This window comes from Sinocyclocheilus anshuiensis, unplaced genomic scaffold (assembly GCF_001515605.1).
Source record: "Sinocyclocheilus anshuiensis isolate Anshui unplaced genomic scaffold, SAMN03320099.WGS_v1.1 scaffold745, whole genome shotgun sequence".
Lineage (NCBI taxonomy): Eukaryota > Metazoa > Chordata > Actinopteri > Cypriniformes > Cyprinidae > Sinocyclocheilus > Sinocyclocheilus anshuiensis.
In genome coordinates this window covers 1,086,049-1,103,154 of record NW_015540128.1, presented here as the reverse complement: position 1 = coordinate 1,103,154, position 17,106 = coordinate 1,086,049, and the positions used below count along the sequence as shown (strand labels likewise).

Genomic DNA, 17,106 nt, shown 5'->3' with positions numbered 1-17,106 from the left:
GACTACAACGGACAGTCAGGACTGCTGAGAGGATTATTGGTGCCCCTCTATAACCTCCAAGAACTTTACATCTCCAGAGTGAGGAAAAGGGCTAAGAAAATCACTCTGGACCCCTCACACCCAGCCGACTCTCTTTTTAAACTGTTACCCTCTGTCCGGCGCTACAGAGCGCTGTGCACCAAAACAGCCAGACACAAGAACAGTTTTTTATCCCAGGCCATATCGCACCTGACCAACACATAACACACCTCAGTACTGCATATCTGTACATAACTCATTAAACCTTCATCTGTAAATAGCACATTCACAGTTCTGTCTATGAACATTTTTCCTTTTTCTGTATATTTTTATTACTATTGTTATTTCTAATTTATTGTCTATTCTCTCATTTTATGTATGTCTGCACTTTGTTTGTATTTTCTGTACCGGAAGCTCCTAACACCAAGACACATTCCTAGTGTGTGTGAACACACTTGGCAATAAAGCTCTTTCTGATTCTGATTATTATTACTATTAATAATCATTTTTTATTATTTTTTTAATGATTTCTTATCATTTTATACACCGATGAGCCATTACATTATGACCACCTATCTGATAACCTGTAGGACCTCCTTTAGCCCACAAAACAGCGGCAAGGCATTAATTCGACGAGGTGGTTCACACATCTTCTGGTCTATCTGCTACCATAATATCAACAGCAGGTCCTTCAGTTCCTGTACATTGTGGGGTGGTGGTGACTATTGGCGGAAGTTTCCGCTTTTTGGCGTGTTCGCACTGCAGGAACTAGGAACGTATTTAGTTCTAGAAACTCCATTTGGGGGAACTAAATTAGCTCCTACTCCAGAGTAAGGTCTAAAACAGTTCTATAGGAACTACCAGTGATGTAAGTGTACACTGACTGGCCAAACACATACGAAACACCGGCTACCCGGCATTTTTAAAAATCCATGTAAAAATATTTACTCCACGAACATGGAAAACAGCAATAACAGAATTTGCCTGTTGTCTGCAGCACTGTGTTCTTTTCTCAGCCTCGATGATAACACTACAAGTTGTCATAGAAGATTTGGTCAAATTTTCATGTTCAATCAATCGCGTAAATTGTGCGTTTACATTCCATCTCCGTTATCACAAACCCACGACACAACAAAAACTCCAATCACGGCGTCCTCCATTCACCGGTTGTTGATGTTTGTAAATGCCGCGAATAAAGACGTCGCTGTAGGCCGCTTCAGAGTTCCTGCTGCAATGCAACCAGGAAAACGCCCCGAGGGAGAAATTGGTTCTCTAGGAACAATCCTGCTGGCAAATTCCTAGAACTGAGTTCCTAGAACTACGTGGTGCGAAAGCACCTATAGTCTCCGTTGGTAATTGGCGTATCCGTTGATGAGATACACCAGGAAACTTGATTCATCAGACCAGGCCACTTTCTTCCAATTATTCACGGTCCAATCTCGGTGATCTTGGACTCATTTCATGCGTTGTTGTTGATGGCGTGCAGTTAGCATGGGGGCCCGGTGGGGTGGTCTGCTATCTTCTCACAGAATGGAATCATTTACACTGTAGTCGATATGCAAATTTATTTCAGTCATAGTATATAGAGGCGGTGTGGTGATAACCGGAGGGTTGCTGGTTCCAGCTTTGCACCACTGCACAATTAATTAACTCCAGATTAAGGCTGTAAAAACATTTCTGAATAACAATGACAATCAGCTTCTCCATGAATATTGTTATTTTGCAGTTTATCCACAGAGATCTAGCAGCCAGAAACATCCTGGTGGGAGAAAACTTTGTGGCAAAGATTGCTGATTTCGGCCTGTCCCGAGGTCAGGAGGTTTACGTGAAGAAGACTATGGTAATGATCCGAAGGCTGCTGATCTTGTCATGCATTAATGAATGTGATGATTTTAACATGCATGTTTCTCTGCAGGGGCATCTGCCAGTGAGATGGATGGCCATCGAATCTCTCAACTACAGCGTTTACACCACCAACAGTGATGTGTAAGAGTCTGTGTGTGTGAGTGTCTGTTTGTGTGTGTGTGAGAGTGTGTGAGAGAGTGTGTCTGTGTGAGTGTGTGTGTGTGTGAGTGTGTCTGTGTGTGTGAGAGAGTGTCTGTGTGTGAGTGTGTGTCTGTGTGTGAGTGTGTGTGTGTGTGTGTGTGTGAGAGAGAGTGTGTCTGTGTGTGTGTGAGTGTGTGTGATGGTCAGCTTAGGTCTGTCACACGATCAATGCAGTCAGAGTTCAAGGTCTGATAATGTCTGTTTTCTTACTGGCATGATGTGATTTGGTGGCTTTGATTGGCAGGTGGAACACCGTATTGCGGTATGACGTGCGCGCAGCTGTACGAGAAACTCCCGCAGGGCTATCGGCTGGAGAAGCCGCTCAACTGTGACGACGAGGTGTAAGTCTCAAACACCTGTGTCCATCTGCGGATGATAGAGTGGAGATGAGTCTGCTTCTCTGTCTCTGCAGGTATGAGCTGAACGTACGTCAACACGACGCTCTATGAGAAGTTCACATATGCTGGCATTGACTGTTCTGCAGAGGAAGCCGGCTGACGCGTCGCTGTTACTGTACAAATCTCAGAGTGCTTAACGAACGGTTAATTAGATCCTCTGAGCAGGATTCAGTTTTACACACATTGTGTTTCATTAAATGACTACCAGATCATATTTCTATGTTGTGAAGTGTTTATTGGTATGTGAGATGATGAATGCAGATACTGACAGATGTGTGACGTTTGTAGATTTCATTGTTTTTAATAAAAAGCCCGTCGTTTGATACTGCGAGCCAGCTTGTTTTTAAATGTTCATACTGTTTTGTGCAAAATAGAATCCTGCAGCTTTGAGCCCACAAAACCTCTGGAAAAGCTTCTAGTTTTGTGACCAAATAAAGCAATATTAACTGTTTCTTAGCACACATGAAACAAACCCGACCCCTGCAGTACCGACAAATAAGAGCTCAGTGTGTGATCATGTGTACAGGATACAGGAATTGGTTGGACAGCTTTCAGAAGCATGTAAAAACATTTGCTGCGAAGCTTGAGGGATTTTTTTGGCCATGAAACGGTTTTCTTTAAATGGTCATCTTTAGACTTAACAGAAACACTGTGGTAATTTTAGATAAACTTTTTAATTTGACCTCTTTGAATTGATCCACATTCCATCTCATTTTAACATTATGATCACCAAAGTCACTAAGTATATGAATGCTGAATAAAACCATGCTGTACATAGAGCTGAAATCAGTTTCACATGTATTTGTATAGCGCAGATCGTTTCAAAGCATCTTTACAGAAAAAGCATTTTAATGATAGTGTCATTAGTCACTCATGAATCTTGCATTAAATCATGAAACTTCCCTTAATCTTCAGCTCCAGGCGACTGTCAATCAGGATCAATCCAAACTGACATCTACGATCCAATAACTCTGCCAGCAAGCACAAGCAAGTTTTCCCCCCTGATTTAATCATTAAAAAACAGGATCTAAAAAAGGACATTTGTCTTTTGTCCATTTCACTACCCTAAAAAGTTTATTAAAAACTGAATTGATTTATTCATGTCACATTATATTTTCTGGACACAGATTATAACCATCAGCTAATTCATTTTTGCACAATTCATTTTTTCCTTAAACTTTTTCCGACATCTTTCATAGATGTTTTGTGATATAATAATGCTTAATGATTATGAGCACTTTTCACTATGTCAGGGAATTGTCACTTGCATTGTGAACATTTAATTGTACAAGACACAAAATATATGGTTTTACATGTCAATCATTTGACCTGTAACAGCAGAAAACATGTTCTCTTGGATTCTGTCAGTCTGCAGCTCTAATTTAATAATTCACTCCACATGAAGATGGGTCCTGACGTCCTAACGAGGACAAACGGGCCGTTCCTCACGGCTCTCCTTCGGCCGTCTCCCTCTGTGTCATGATCACACACACCTCGTAGACGCGGAAGGCAGCGAAGCCGGTGGCCAGCAGACAGGCGGCGCCCAGAATGTACCACCAGTTGAAGAGGCCGAAGGAAACTCCTTTGACGATGCAGTAGAGACCAAAACACACCAGAGCCACGGCGGAGAAGAGCTGCACACACAGCGGTGGCCCAGACGAGGACGGTTTCTCACTCATGATGAAGCCTGCGGCCCTCACGCTCTAGCAGACAGACCTGAGAGAGAAATCAGCTTGACTGGAAAAACACTCTGACTAATAGCAGTGAAATCTAAGCGAGTCTGTGTCATGATGAAGAATGAGGAGCACAAATGTGTTCATCTGGAGCTCCGGCGCAGCACTGAGAAGCAGAGACGCGATCGCTGTCTCTTATATCAGCCTCAGCTCACAAATCTGAGATTAAAGAAAGCAGAAACACCCGTCAAAGCACTCAAGATCTGCGGTCTAATCTGGCGCGGAATTAAGATTGCAGCGTTTAAGAACCTCCTGATTTACAGGTTTCATGTAATCAAGGTAAGTGCAACTGATAAAGAGCTTACAGGCTGCAAGTGTGGCTTTTTCAGGTCGGCTAGAGATACTCTGCAGAAAAAATAACCAGATTTCAATGCATGGATATGTAGAAGTATTACAAACAGCAGCGGCTGAAGTTAACAATCACATTTCTGAAAAAACCTTTCTAATCAAATATTTCAGCTATATGTTCTCATAAACGTTGGGAGTGATACAGTTAAATACAATAAAAATATTCTTTATTGCAATATTTAAGAAATTTACAGGGCAGGACGCTCAAGTTTCAAACAAAAAAGATGGATGAGAGCTTGAAAATGGAACTTACACAACACCAATTAAACTAATTAATTTTAGTGGTTTAGTAACAGGATGCAAACTAGAGATTTGAACAGAATCAGTGCAGATACTGTGTGAGCATTTCTATTCACTTCAGCTCTCCTCCACTGAAGATGAGCAGAATTCACAGAATTACTCTCTGTGGCTGAACTGAGCATCAGATTTCTACGACAGCGAGACGTTTCTTCAAATGATCCAGTGACTAAAACTCATTTCAGTGCAACACAAACAGAAATAAAATGACATGGAGATGAATGAAAGCAGCTCATCCAAACCTCACAGAGCTGAATGTTAAAATTAAGCTGTCCAGTGTGGATTTGAGCAGATATCTGGACAAAACACGACTAGTGATCGATTAGTCCTCTGATTGTTCTGTTAGCACCTCACCGCTAGATGGCGCTGCTCACTGTCAGCCTCAGCCCTAGAGTTCAGTGATGATGTCACAGGCTCCTCGGTGATGACCTCATCTCCACGGCAACGACCAGCTCACAGCCTCTCAGGTGCTTGTTTGGAAACGCTCACAAACACATTCTAGAGGTCATTTCTTTCTGAAATCCCCAGAGAGAGAGAATCACATTAGTGCAATATCACACACACACACACACTACACACACACACACACACACTCTCTCACACTCTCTCTCACACACACACACACACACACTCTCTCACTCACACTCACGCACACGCACACACACACACACACACACACACAGGCACTGATGAATACAAAAGACTTCACAGCAAGACAACTTGAATCTGTGTGTTCCACCACAAAGCATCTTTGACTTCAGAAGACCTGGAATAGACTGCTTTTCTTTTTTTAGCTCCTGCTCACTTTCTGTGTGAACATCTCACTGTGCTTCACAGAAGAAAGAAAGTCATACGGCTTCAGAACGAGATTATTAATGCAATCAGCATCAAGAACGTGATGAGAAAGAAACATCATTCACGACTGCAGATTCAGTCCATTTCTAAATGAAGAGAGTTTCAGAAGGAAGTAAAATGATGCTTTATTGTATTTACGCCATGGAAGCAGACACGGCTCGTTCCACATGTGAAAGTCTGGTTCTGTTCTCACCAGCGGCTCCAGCTCCTTCCGCTCTATCAGGTTGAGTTCGGTGGAGAAGTAGTAGAAGTGCTTGTAGCAGGTGTTGACGTGCGCTTCGGCTCCCATCAGGAGGATCCGGTCGAAGTGATGGATGTAGACGTGCACGAACACACGGAAAAGACGACACAGGATCTTCTTACAGATCTGGATGAAGTTCTTTGGGAAGGGAATTCCTGAAAGACCAAAACACAAAGTGGAAGAATGAATGTAGAAAAACAAACAGAAAACAGTGAGGAAGTGGCAGAGGATAAAGATGTGGAGCTGCAACGTCTCATAACCAGAGGACTAGTTAAACAATCACAGGAACGTTACAGGAATTAAACACAAACACATCACAATCATCTGAACCTTCACTAGTCTGCTCCACAGCAATCTCAATAACAGTGACAACAATCATATATGGTGACACACACACACACACACACACACACACTCACACTCACAGAAACACACACACACAGAAACACACTCACACTCACTCACTCACACAGAAACACAAAAACACACACACACACACACACTCACACACACACACTCACTCATCCTCATGGCTTTAACACTTGTGTGGTGTTCATATGTTTGTTATTCAGCCAGTGTTCATGGGTCTGGTGGACCTGCTGAAGTTTTGGGTTTTTAATTCAGCACAATTTAAAAAAAAAAGTTAAAACACTCAACAGATGTTTACTTCATCCCAATTACAAGCAATATAAACAGCATATATGGTTGATATTTGCTCTTTACCTTTGTTAGATCACATTTATGAATTAAAGTGCTACAACAGCAGGGGCATAAACACAAAACTCACACTTACACTCACACTCTCACAGACTCTCTCTCTCTCTCTCTCACACACACACACACACACACACACACACTCACACTCACACTCACACAGTATGTCAGTCAGTATGTTTGATGATCTGACACGTATGAATGTAGTGAACACAGTGAATGTATGATATCTGTAATTCTCCGTTTCCCTGCAATTAGCGCTGCTAGAACAGCAAAACTGACTGCTTAATACGAATATCACAAGCTCTGTAAAAACAGGAAATCACCTGAACACCTACAGGAAGTGTCCTTCACTACAGCAGCTGACCCGAAAAAAACAAGCAAAAATGAAAAAGCCCTTTGTGGATGATCTGCTGAGCGAGCTTACGGTCACTCTGTTTATGATGGACGAGAGTCTGAATGGAAAACAGCAGGAATAAATCTTTAAGTACAAATCATGAAGCAGTTATTCTTATGCAAAATAATGCTTGTGTATTGGTGGCAAGACTGTACATGTGGCTGTTGTGTAAGTGTACATGAGTTTGTGTGTTTGTGACACTGAATTAGTGCCTTTGTTTCCTAACAAAAGCTCATTATGTTCTGCTCATGGCCGAATGAAACGCTCCTTGTTTTCAAACTGTCGAGCAGCATTCAGATCAGCAGCTCTTATGAATCAATGAGACTTCAGACTCACTTTACTCTGGACCACAGAAGCAGAGGAAGCTGTTCAGCGCTCTGAAGAACAGGGAAACCGTACTTCATCTGAGTTCCCATGACTCTCAGTTGCAAACAGCCTCGTTTCACTGAATAACCACAGATTTCACGTTTCAAGCCATATATTCATCAGTCCAAAAACACTGGAGTCAAAAACAAAAGACTCGGAATGACTAGTCAGGTTAAAGCTGCTGTACAGTATTTGTACCGTAGCACAGATGGTGTGACGCATCGCTCGCTGTTATATAGTGTGTACGGCTGTGTAATTCAATTATCCACAGCATGAAGATATCTTCATAAGACTGTCTGAAAGCCTAGTCAGCGCAGGATAAGCCGAGCTGCTGACCGGTTTATGCTCTCAGTCATGTGATCGGTTGGGGAGGGTGGGTTAGTTACTGTAGGTCATCAGCCCTCTTAATCTGCTCATAATACGGCCTGAAAAACAAAGTACTGTGAACATTTATATGCTGTAGCTCGATGAACTTTCACGTTCTGAATTAGAGTTTGATAGCGGCCGGCTATTCTTTGGGCCGCAGACACTGAGGAGCTTCACAGTAATAATAATTCTAGCCGGAGCGTCGCTAGTGGGGGAAAAGTGTGACACTACGATGTTCCCCCGACCCCCCCACTTAACGTGATTTTGCGATCGCGACACCCCCCCCCACACACACACACACACTGAACGTGGAAGGCCCCATAGCAGAGCCCAGAATTCCTAGCGACGCCACTGAATTCTAGACACGAGTGCTAATTATGAATGCGATTTATGCTGGGGCCTCTGGGTGTAGGGATAAAAACAGCGCTTTACTAGTCAGGATTTTGTGTTCGCCCGCAGGGGTTTGTGTCCAGTCAGTTTAGATCAGGCGCTCAATTCTGATCCTTCCTTCCTGTGAAGTTTAGATTCAACACATGAAACAACTAATCAATATTTAAAGGTTTATTGAATACAATTACAAGCATATGTTTGTTAGAGAAGTACAGGAATGAAACTCTGCAGGAATTTAGATCTCCAGGAGCAGGGCTGGTTTATTGACTGGTGTTGATTAATTTTCTTTAACGGTTTTGCTGACTGCATTACAGCTCCATATCACTTCAGAAACAGACTTCAGAAAACCACTGGCCTTTACGCTCTTCACAACACTTCTGACTCTGCGTAAAAAAAGAACATCGCTTAAAGCAGACAATTGAAATGTGCAGCTGAATATGGTGAATTTGGTACTCGAGCACAGCTTTGATGAGGCCTCAATTTCCCATCATAACACGTGATATACAGTACATGTATATTTATAATCCAGTAGCCTATAGAAAAGCAAACAACCCCCAAAAACTGTCACAGGATGTCAAATGCGATGGATCTTCCTCTTCCTTCCTCTTCCTCATTTTCTGACATTCTGACACATTATTATTACACCCTCATAAAAACAACGTGTATCAAACCATTGAGGCTAGGGGTGGGAATCTCTAGGCACCTCACGATTCGATTCGATTATGATTCAGAGGGCTGCGATGCGATGATAAACGATTATCGATGCATCTTGTTTTAATAGATTTTCTTTTTTCAGAGTATCTGGAATGACCCATAATGAATTTACTTCCAAGATTTTATTAATGAAACAAATGGAAGTGATTTTGCAAGTCAACAACAAGGTTACAAAGAACCAACGAGAAATGAAACATGTGCCTGTAGCAGCATACTTGTAGTAAATTAATACAGACTTAAGCATATTCTGTAATATGGTTTCTCATATTTGTTGTGTTTCCACAATAATTTAGTTTGGCTTGACACAACTTGCATATAGTGTGGCTCTTGTCCAGGGTCTTTCCCCCTCCAGCCAGAAGCCAAAGTGCTTCCATACACTAGCTTTTAAGCTTTTAACGCAGACGGTGCCGGTCTGATTTCACGCGCCGCCATGATGCATCTGTTACACCTTTACTGCACGCGTCTGCGGTGTGTTACGGCTCCGACGCGGCCATCGGAGCTGATCGCGGCCACTCTAGTCAATGTTTGTGTTTACACCATCCGTTTCTGAAGCACCGCCTGCAACTGCACAAAACACTTTCACTACGAGAGAAAGCAGCAGCCGCGCAGTGATTCCACCACTTGTAGTGTGGCTCTTGTCCAGGGTCTTTCCCCCTCCAGCCAGAAGCCAAAGTGCTTCCATACACTAGCTTTTAAGCTTTTAACGCAGACGGTGCCGGTCTGATTTCACGCGCCGCCATGATGCATCTGTTACACCTTTACTGCACGCGTCTGCGGTGTGTTACGGCTCCGACGCGGCCATCGGAGCTGATCGCGGCCACTCTAGTCAATGTTTGTGTTTACACCATCCGTTTCTGAAGCACCGCCTGCAACTGCACAAAACACTTTCACTACGAGAGAAAGCAGCAGCCGCGCAGTGATTCCACCACTTGCCACATCCCGTGTGAAAGGGCCTTAACACGGAGTTGGCAACGCGTAGAGAACGGAACAAAACCTTGTCGGAGCCATAACGCGCCGCAGACGCAGTCAGTGTAAATAAGGTCTAGAGTTCCGCTTTTTGCGTTCCATCAACATCACGTTATCAATTATTTTTATTTAGTTTATTTTATTTGTTTACAGGGGCAATGCACATTAATAAACATGACTGTAAATGTGCCAGAATTAGCCAAAAAGGCTATTTTTCATCTGTAGAGCCTTGACAGAATGTTAAAAAGTCACCCTAAAAACAAAAACAGAGCATGTTTATGCACATATACACATATACACACGTATAACATATACACATCTACAAAGAAAAGGGAGTAAAAAGTAAAATACTGAAAAAAAAATACAGATACATGAATGCACAATAAAAATCACTACTAAAATACAAGTAGTTATCTAGACAAAATCAAATATAAGGAAAAGGAGAGAGAGAGAGATGGCGACATGAGAAAGCAACATAGCTAAGAGCAATTAGTACAAAGAAGTCTACTATCAAGAATACAGTACTACTGTTGACAGTGCTGAGTTGTCAGTAACCATTTTTTAAGATGAAACTGAAAAGAACCATAAGTATCTAGTCTTCTACTTGTTGATGGGATGCAGTTCCATTCCCTTGCAGCTTTGACTGAGAATATAGACTGACTAAATTGACATCTTTTGAGAGGAATAATACAGTCCCCTCTTTCCCCGCCCCTTGTAGAACGGTGAGCAGTTGTTCTAATATTCACAAACTGTATGTAGAGTCTTAAAGGCAATATGGCAGTCGTGGCCTAATGGTTAGAGAGTCGGACTTGTAACCCGAAGGTCGCGATTTCGAGTCTCAGGTCCGGCAGGGATTGTAGAAGGGTGGCGTGAATAACCAGCGCTCTCTCCACCTTCAATACCAGACTGAGGTGAGACCCTCGAGCAAGAACCGAACCCCCAACTGCTCCCCGGCTGCCCACTGCTCCGGGTGTGTGTTCACGGTGTGTGTGTGCACTTGGATGGGTTAAATGCAGAGCACAAATTCCGAGTATGTGACACCATACTTGGCCACACGTCACTTCACTTTTTTTTTTTTAAACAGTAGACAAATATGTACATATTTGATCAGGTTATCCCAGCTTAGCAAACTGTATTTTTTTAGTATTGAGCAATGATGAAACTGAACTGATTTCTTATCAAGAGTTTTTAGTGATTGTTTATACAAAGACTCCAGTGGTTTCAGAGTAGTTATACTAGCTTGCGACCAAGTAGTTAAACAATAAGTGATATGAGAAATAATCATGGAATGCACATACATCAAAGCGGCCTCAGACGATGTATAATCATGAATAAATCTAAAATCTGACAGACTAAATCTGACCTGGTTACAGACCTTTTTAACTTGAGCCTTAAATGAAAGTCTGGAATCAATCAGAACACCGAGGTACTTATATTCAGTCTTTCCCCTGATACACAAACATCTGGCACTACACTTGAACTATTAGTTTTGGTGAAGAACATACACACTGTTTTAGAGATGTTCAACTGTAAACAGCATTGTTCTAGCCAAGCTGTGATATGAACCAAGGATTCCGTATGTTTTTACTATATCCCTATTTCTGAATTAACATTCAGAAATGGAAAATCGATTTTTGACATTTGTGAATCGATTCAGAATCGTCCACGTTCGCATCGCAATGCATCTAAGAATCAATTTTTTCCCCCACCCCTGATTGAGATCCCGTGTGGGATCTGGCTATAAGTCCATAAAAGAGCTACTCACATCACAAAACTTTTTCATGTGTGCCACATATATTCTAGCATCAGCGTCCCAGAGCTACAGTGCAGAGGGGAACCAGAAAACAACAAGCAGCCAAACAATACAAATGCTGTTGGAGAACTTTCTGGATACTGTCTAAGATCACACTACAGTAGGGCTCAATCGAGCTGTGAAAGAACAGCAAAACAGTCAGAGCTGAAAACAGAAACGGGACAAAAATTACACATCCAAAAATGATATAAAAAAATGCTTTGATCAAGACTTTCTAAGCAATGTGCAAGTGCCTCAGAATGCTGACCAATCAGAAACATGGAAACCCAAATAATAGAGATTCACCACTTTACTGTGAAACATTAAAACAACACAAAAAGCACAATATATTCAAAATCAACTGACAATAATTGAGAAAAAGTCAACAGAAACCAATGTTTGGACAACTGGAACAAACTGCAAAAATGGAGAAATATATGGGAAACTCATTTCCAAACACTATTTATCAAATCAGAAAAACCAACCAACTGCAGGTACTAAAAAGATAACTCACTCGTTATAGTATGTACTGTACTACCTACAGCAGGTCTAAACATCACATCCTATGTAAAACTTAACACTGAAGGGAATGAACTGAGAGATACTGAGAGAGATGCCATAAAAGTGTGCACTTGGATGGGTTAAATGCAGAGCACAAATTCCGAGTATGTGACACCATACTTGGCCACACGTCACTTCACTTTTTTTTTTTTAAACAGTAGACAAATATGTACATATTTGATCAGGTTATCCCAGCTTAGCAAACTGTATTTTTTTAGTATTGAGCAATGATGAAACTGAACTGATTTCTTATCAAGAGTTTTTAGTGATTGTTTATACAAAGACTCCAGTGGTTTCAGAGTAGTTATACTAGCTTGCGACCAAGTAGTTAAACAATAAGTGATATCAGAAATAATCATGGAATTCACATACATCAAAGCGGCCTCAGACGATGTATAATCATGAATAAATCTAAAATCTGACAGACTAAATCTGACCTGGTTACAGACCTTTTTAACTTGAGCCTTAAATGAAAGTCTGGAATCAATCAGAACACCGAGGTACTTATATTCAGTCTTTCCCCTGATACACAAACATCTGGCACTACACTTGAACTATTAGTTTTGGTGAAGAACATACACACTGTTTTAGAGATGTTCAACTGTAAACAGCATTGTTCTAGCCAAGCTGTGATATGAACCAAGGATTCCGTATGTTTTTACTATATCCCTATTTCTGAATTAACATTCAGAAATGGAAAATCGATTTTTGACATTTGTGAATCGATTCAGAATCGTCCACGTTCGCATCGCAATGCATCTAAGAATCAATTTTTTCCCCCACCCCTGATTGAGATCCCGTGTGGGATCTGGCTATAAGTCCATAAAAGAGCTACTCACATCACAAAACTTTTTCATGTGTGCCACATATATTCTAGCATCAGCGTCCCAGAGCTACAGTGCAGAGGGGAACCAGAAAACAACAAGCAGCCAAACAATACAAATGCTGTTGGAGAACTTTCTGGATACTGTCTAAGATCACACTACAGTAGGGCTCAATCGAGCTGTGAAAGAACAGCAAAACAGTCAGAGCTGAAAACAGAAACGGGACAAAAATTACACATCCAAAAATGATATAAAAAAATGCTTTGATCAAGACTTTCTAAGCAATGTGCAAGTGCCTCAGAATGCTGACCAATCAGAAACATGGAAACCCAAATAATAGAGATTCACCACTTTACTGTGAAACATTAAAACAACACAAAAAGCACAATATATTCAAAATCAACTGACAATAATTGAGAAAAAGTCAACAGAAACCAATGTTTGGACAACTGGAACAAACTGCAAAAATGGAGAAATATATGGGAAACTCATTTCCAAACACTATTTATCAAATCAGAAAAACCAACCAACTGCAGGTACTAAAAAGATAACTCACTCGTTATAGTATGTACTGTACTACCTACAGCAGGTCTAAACATCACATCCTATGTAAAACTTAACACTGAAGGGAATGAACTGAGAGATACTGAGAGAGATGCCATAAAACCACAGCGTCCTATAGAGATCCGATTAGAATCTGCGAAAACATTAGAATCAGCAATTGAGCCGATTGTGTGAAGTCGACTGGCAAACAAAATCTAGAATTGAGCAATTGGGAAAAACATTCAGAACTCTGCAAACATGTCCTACAGGTCCACAGGAACACAACAAGCACTGCCTATAGAGCAGAAACGGCCAATCAGCTTCTGGAAGTGGGTCTAATGCAGTTCTTATGAGGCGAACACAAGACGGCACACGCTTTTCTGTCTGAAACTGTAAGTGACGCCAGACCCCGTCTACAGCACATTTCATTTTATTTTATTTTATTTCATTTCATTTCATTTATTCTTTTATCTTTATCTTCATTTAAAATTATGGATTTTACCTTCAATTATACACTGTATTTTTTTTTCTCTTTTATTTATTAATGGAAATTGACTTGCATTTCTCAATCTGTCTGTATCTGTATAATTGCTTTAGCAATATGAATGTACAAATATCTGTCATGTCAGTAAAGCACATTAAAACTGCATTGTGAGAGGATCTCAAAGCAGAGCAGGAGTGAAGAGTGCTGTGTTTCAGTATTTCAGCCGCTGTGGGTCACGACAGGGTTCGGTTACAACGAGAGCTGATGTGTCTGCAGGGCATCTGATGGCCTTGAATTATTGACAGCATGTCGGTGATTGTGTTCCTGTGAACGAGATCTCATGGCCTCTCGCTGTGATGAATGACCCACAGGAACGACATGTGTATATATGATCACATAGAGGGTTACAGACAGGGTCACTATGTCCAAAGAAAAGCAATGGAAAACTCAATGGAAATTAATGGACTAATTACATAGTTAACAACCACATCTGGTCACACACAAATCAAAGTCAAAATCACTTGACATGAGGATCAGTGAGGCGTTTAGCATCATGATACCTGCAGTGTTTACAGAGGATTTGACGATTAGCCTAATGGTCCAAAAAGACAGAGATCATTACAAATAACAGCCCAAGATTAACTGGAACTTAACAAATCCATCACCAGGCAGAACACTACAAGATGATCATTTTCTCTGAATCGGGAGTGATTTAGACGAAATCCAGATGTGCTGCATGCAGAAGAGAACTGACTCTTCTTACAGCAGCTGTTTCACAAATGGCTTCATTAAACTTTGCAAATATGAAGTTTATTTGTTACGAATGCAACTCTATTAAAATCTTTCTCTTTAGAGAATCCAGAGAACTACAGCTGAAGACCAACGGTAATGGTCACAGTCTGAAATGACCACTAAAACACTTTCGCAACACAGAAGAACACTCATTTTTGAAATCCTTTTCTTTTAAACATCTGCAATTTCAGCAACAATATTATGCATACCAAACATAGTCAGAAGCTATATTTGTGACCCTGGACCACAAAACCAGTCATAAGGGTCAATTTTTGGAAATTGAGATTTGTACATCATCTGAAAGCTGAATAAATAAGCTTATCGTTTGTTAGGATAGGACAATATTTGGCTGAGATACAACTATTTGAAAATCTGGAATCTGAGGGTGCAAAAAAATCAAAATATTGAGAAAATCATCTTTAAAGTTGTCCAAATGAAGTTCTTAGCAATGCATATTACTAATCAAAAATTAAGTTTTGATATATTTACAGTAGGAAATTTACAAAATATCTTCATGGAACATGATCTTTACTTAATATCCTAATGATTTTTGGCATAAAAGAAGAATCGATCATTTTGACCCATACAATGTATTGTTGGCTATTACTACAAATATACCGGTACCTGTGCTGCTTATGACTGCTTTTGTGCTGCAGAGTCACATTTATAATATTTCAGTGATGCTGATGGAACAGGGAAACACTCACCGATGCTGGTGGGGAAGATGTCCTCGTTATTGATCTGCATCTCTATCCAGTCCATCAGCAGGTTCATGTACTGCGGCGCCGGCAGCGGCGTGGGCTTCTTGTACTTGTGCTCGTCCTGCCATCGGTACTCATAGCGCGGGCCGCCAGACATCACCGGACAGCTCTTCTCCGTGCAGAACTCGCACACCGTGCCGTAGATGAGGTTGATGCGGTTGAAGAAGTCCACCACGTGCACGGCCACCCAGTCGTTCAGATCCTCACCCTGCGGCAGCTTCACCGCCGCTCTCAGATCCAGCCCCGAACTCAGAGACGCCTGCGCCCGCTTGTGCAGCTCGAAACGCTGTGTTCCCGGCTCGAACCTGCGCTTGGGCCGGAATGTCTTGTCCTTGTTGAACACCTGTTTGAGAGCGATGGACATGACGGGTCACAGATGGAGAGGAGCGACAGGACGTGTGGAGGGCCTTCAGTCAGAAGAGGTGATCCTCTGCGTTATGACATGCTCTCCTGAAACACAAACGAGCCGCGGGTCAGAACCAGCCCTCACACGCTGATGGACGTGTCTGTTTAGACTAACAAACACTCACAGTTAGTCAAACATTTGGTCACACTTGACAGATTTTTATGTTTCTCGTGATCTGAAACACCTATCGATCTAAAGGTGCTTCTGCTTAAAAGCTTTAAATTAACTTTGTAGACAAAGTAGTGGATCCTGAGATGTTCCTCCCTCAGTAGTGTGTAGAAAGCATTGTTTTGATCACTACATTATTCCCATAAGTACAATGTATTGACTTGTTTTTATGGCTTCCGGCTTCGCTACTGTTTGGACGCTCTTGCTTACTGCTCCCCCGCACTTTGCTCCCTGTTTATGTACTTTCCTCAGATTTTTCTAAGATTTTAACTTCAGCAGATCAGCACAGTGCTCAAACAACACATTTTTGGCACAAACACTAAACTAAAAACTTTTTGGGACAGGAATAATACTACGAAAAAGACGACTCTTTGCCTCCCACTGCCAGCAACTTACATTGCGGAGACGGGAAAACACAGCTGCCTACATTCAAACAGACGAGAAAGAAAATGTCTCTTTTGGAATCTACTCGCTGCATGAACTGCCACAGACTTCTACAAAGGATTGCGGTTCTTGAAACAAAGTTACTTGCTGGACTTCCAAATCAGGTGGAACACACAGCAGACCATCATCACGGACCCCCTCAGCATACAGTCGGGGAGTGATCAACAGACAAATCAATGGCACAAACAGGGAGCGAGACCCAAAGGCAAAGGCAAGAAAAAGAGCAATCATGATAACACCATATTGAGCAACTATAGACCAATATCAAATCTTCCTTTTATAGGCAAGATTATTGAAAAGGTAGTTCCCTTTCATGGGAACTTCGAACTGCGTCCTCTAGGGGTCGCTATGGGGAACGCATCGTCGTGACCAGTGTCTGAAGCATACATTGAAAAAACACCAACTCGTTGGCCGGCGACAGCCATGACGTCACTACCGGTGTGACTATAGTATAAATAGGCGCCGGGAGCTACACATCATTC

At 41.6% G+C, this 17,106-nt stretch overlaps 2 protein-coding genes across 6 annotated transcripts in view; one reads left to right on the top strand and one right to left on the bottom strand.

Annotated features, from left to right (window-relative positions):
- The window catches only part of LOC107687250 (tyrosine-protein kinase receptor Tie-2-like), a 30,215-nt gene extending 27,322 nt beyond the window's left edge, over positions 1 to 2,893 (top strand). Inside the window, exons 18-21 of one of the 3 annotated variants that reach the window (XM_016484503.1) lie at positions 1,745 to 1,858; positions 1,934 to 2,004; positions 2,309 to 2,405; positions 2,477 to 2,487. In XM_016484503.1, coding sequence (XP_016339989.1) covers positions 1,745 to 1,858; positions 1,934 to 2,004; positions 2,309 to 2,396 — 273 coding nt within the window. In that variant the 3' untranslated portion in view covers positions 2,397 to 2,405; positions 2,477 to 2,487. The other 2 variants (XR_001634110.1, XM_016484502.1) reach the window with 2 other exon arrangements.
- Positions 2,894 to 4,713: 1,820 nt separating this feature from the next.
- The window catches only part of LOC107687251 (MOB kinase activator 3B), a 21,967-nt gene continuing 9,574 nt past the window's right edge, over positions 4,714 to 17,106 (bottom strand). For 2 of the 3 annotated variants that reach the window (XM_016484504.1, XM_016484505.1), the window contains exons 2-4: positions 15,553 to 16,056; positions 5,889 to 6,091; positions 4,714 to 5,355 (exon numbers count right to left, since the gene is read on the bottom strand). In XM_016484504.1, the coding sequence (XP_016339990.1) occupies positions 5,326 to 5,355; positions 5,889 to 6,091; positions 15,553 to 15,970 (651 nt within the window). In that variant the 5' untranslated portion in view covers positions 15,971 to 16,056 and the 3' untranslated portion in view covers positions 4,714 to 5,325. The remainder of the gene's footprint in view (positions 5,356 to 5,888; positions 6,092 to 15,552; positions 16,057 to 17,106) is intronic. The other variant, XM_016484506.1, reaches the window with a different exon arrangement.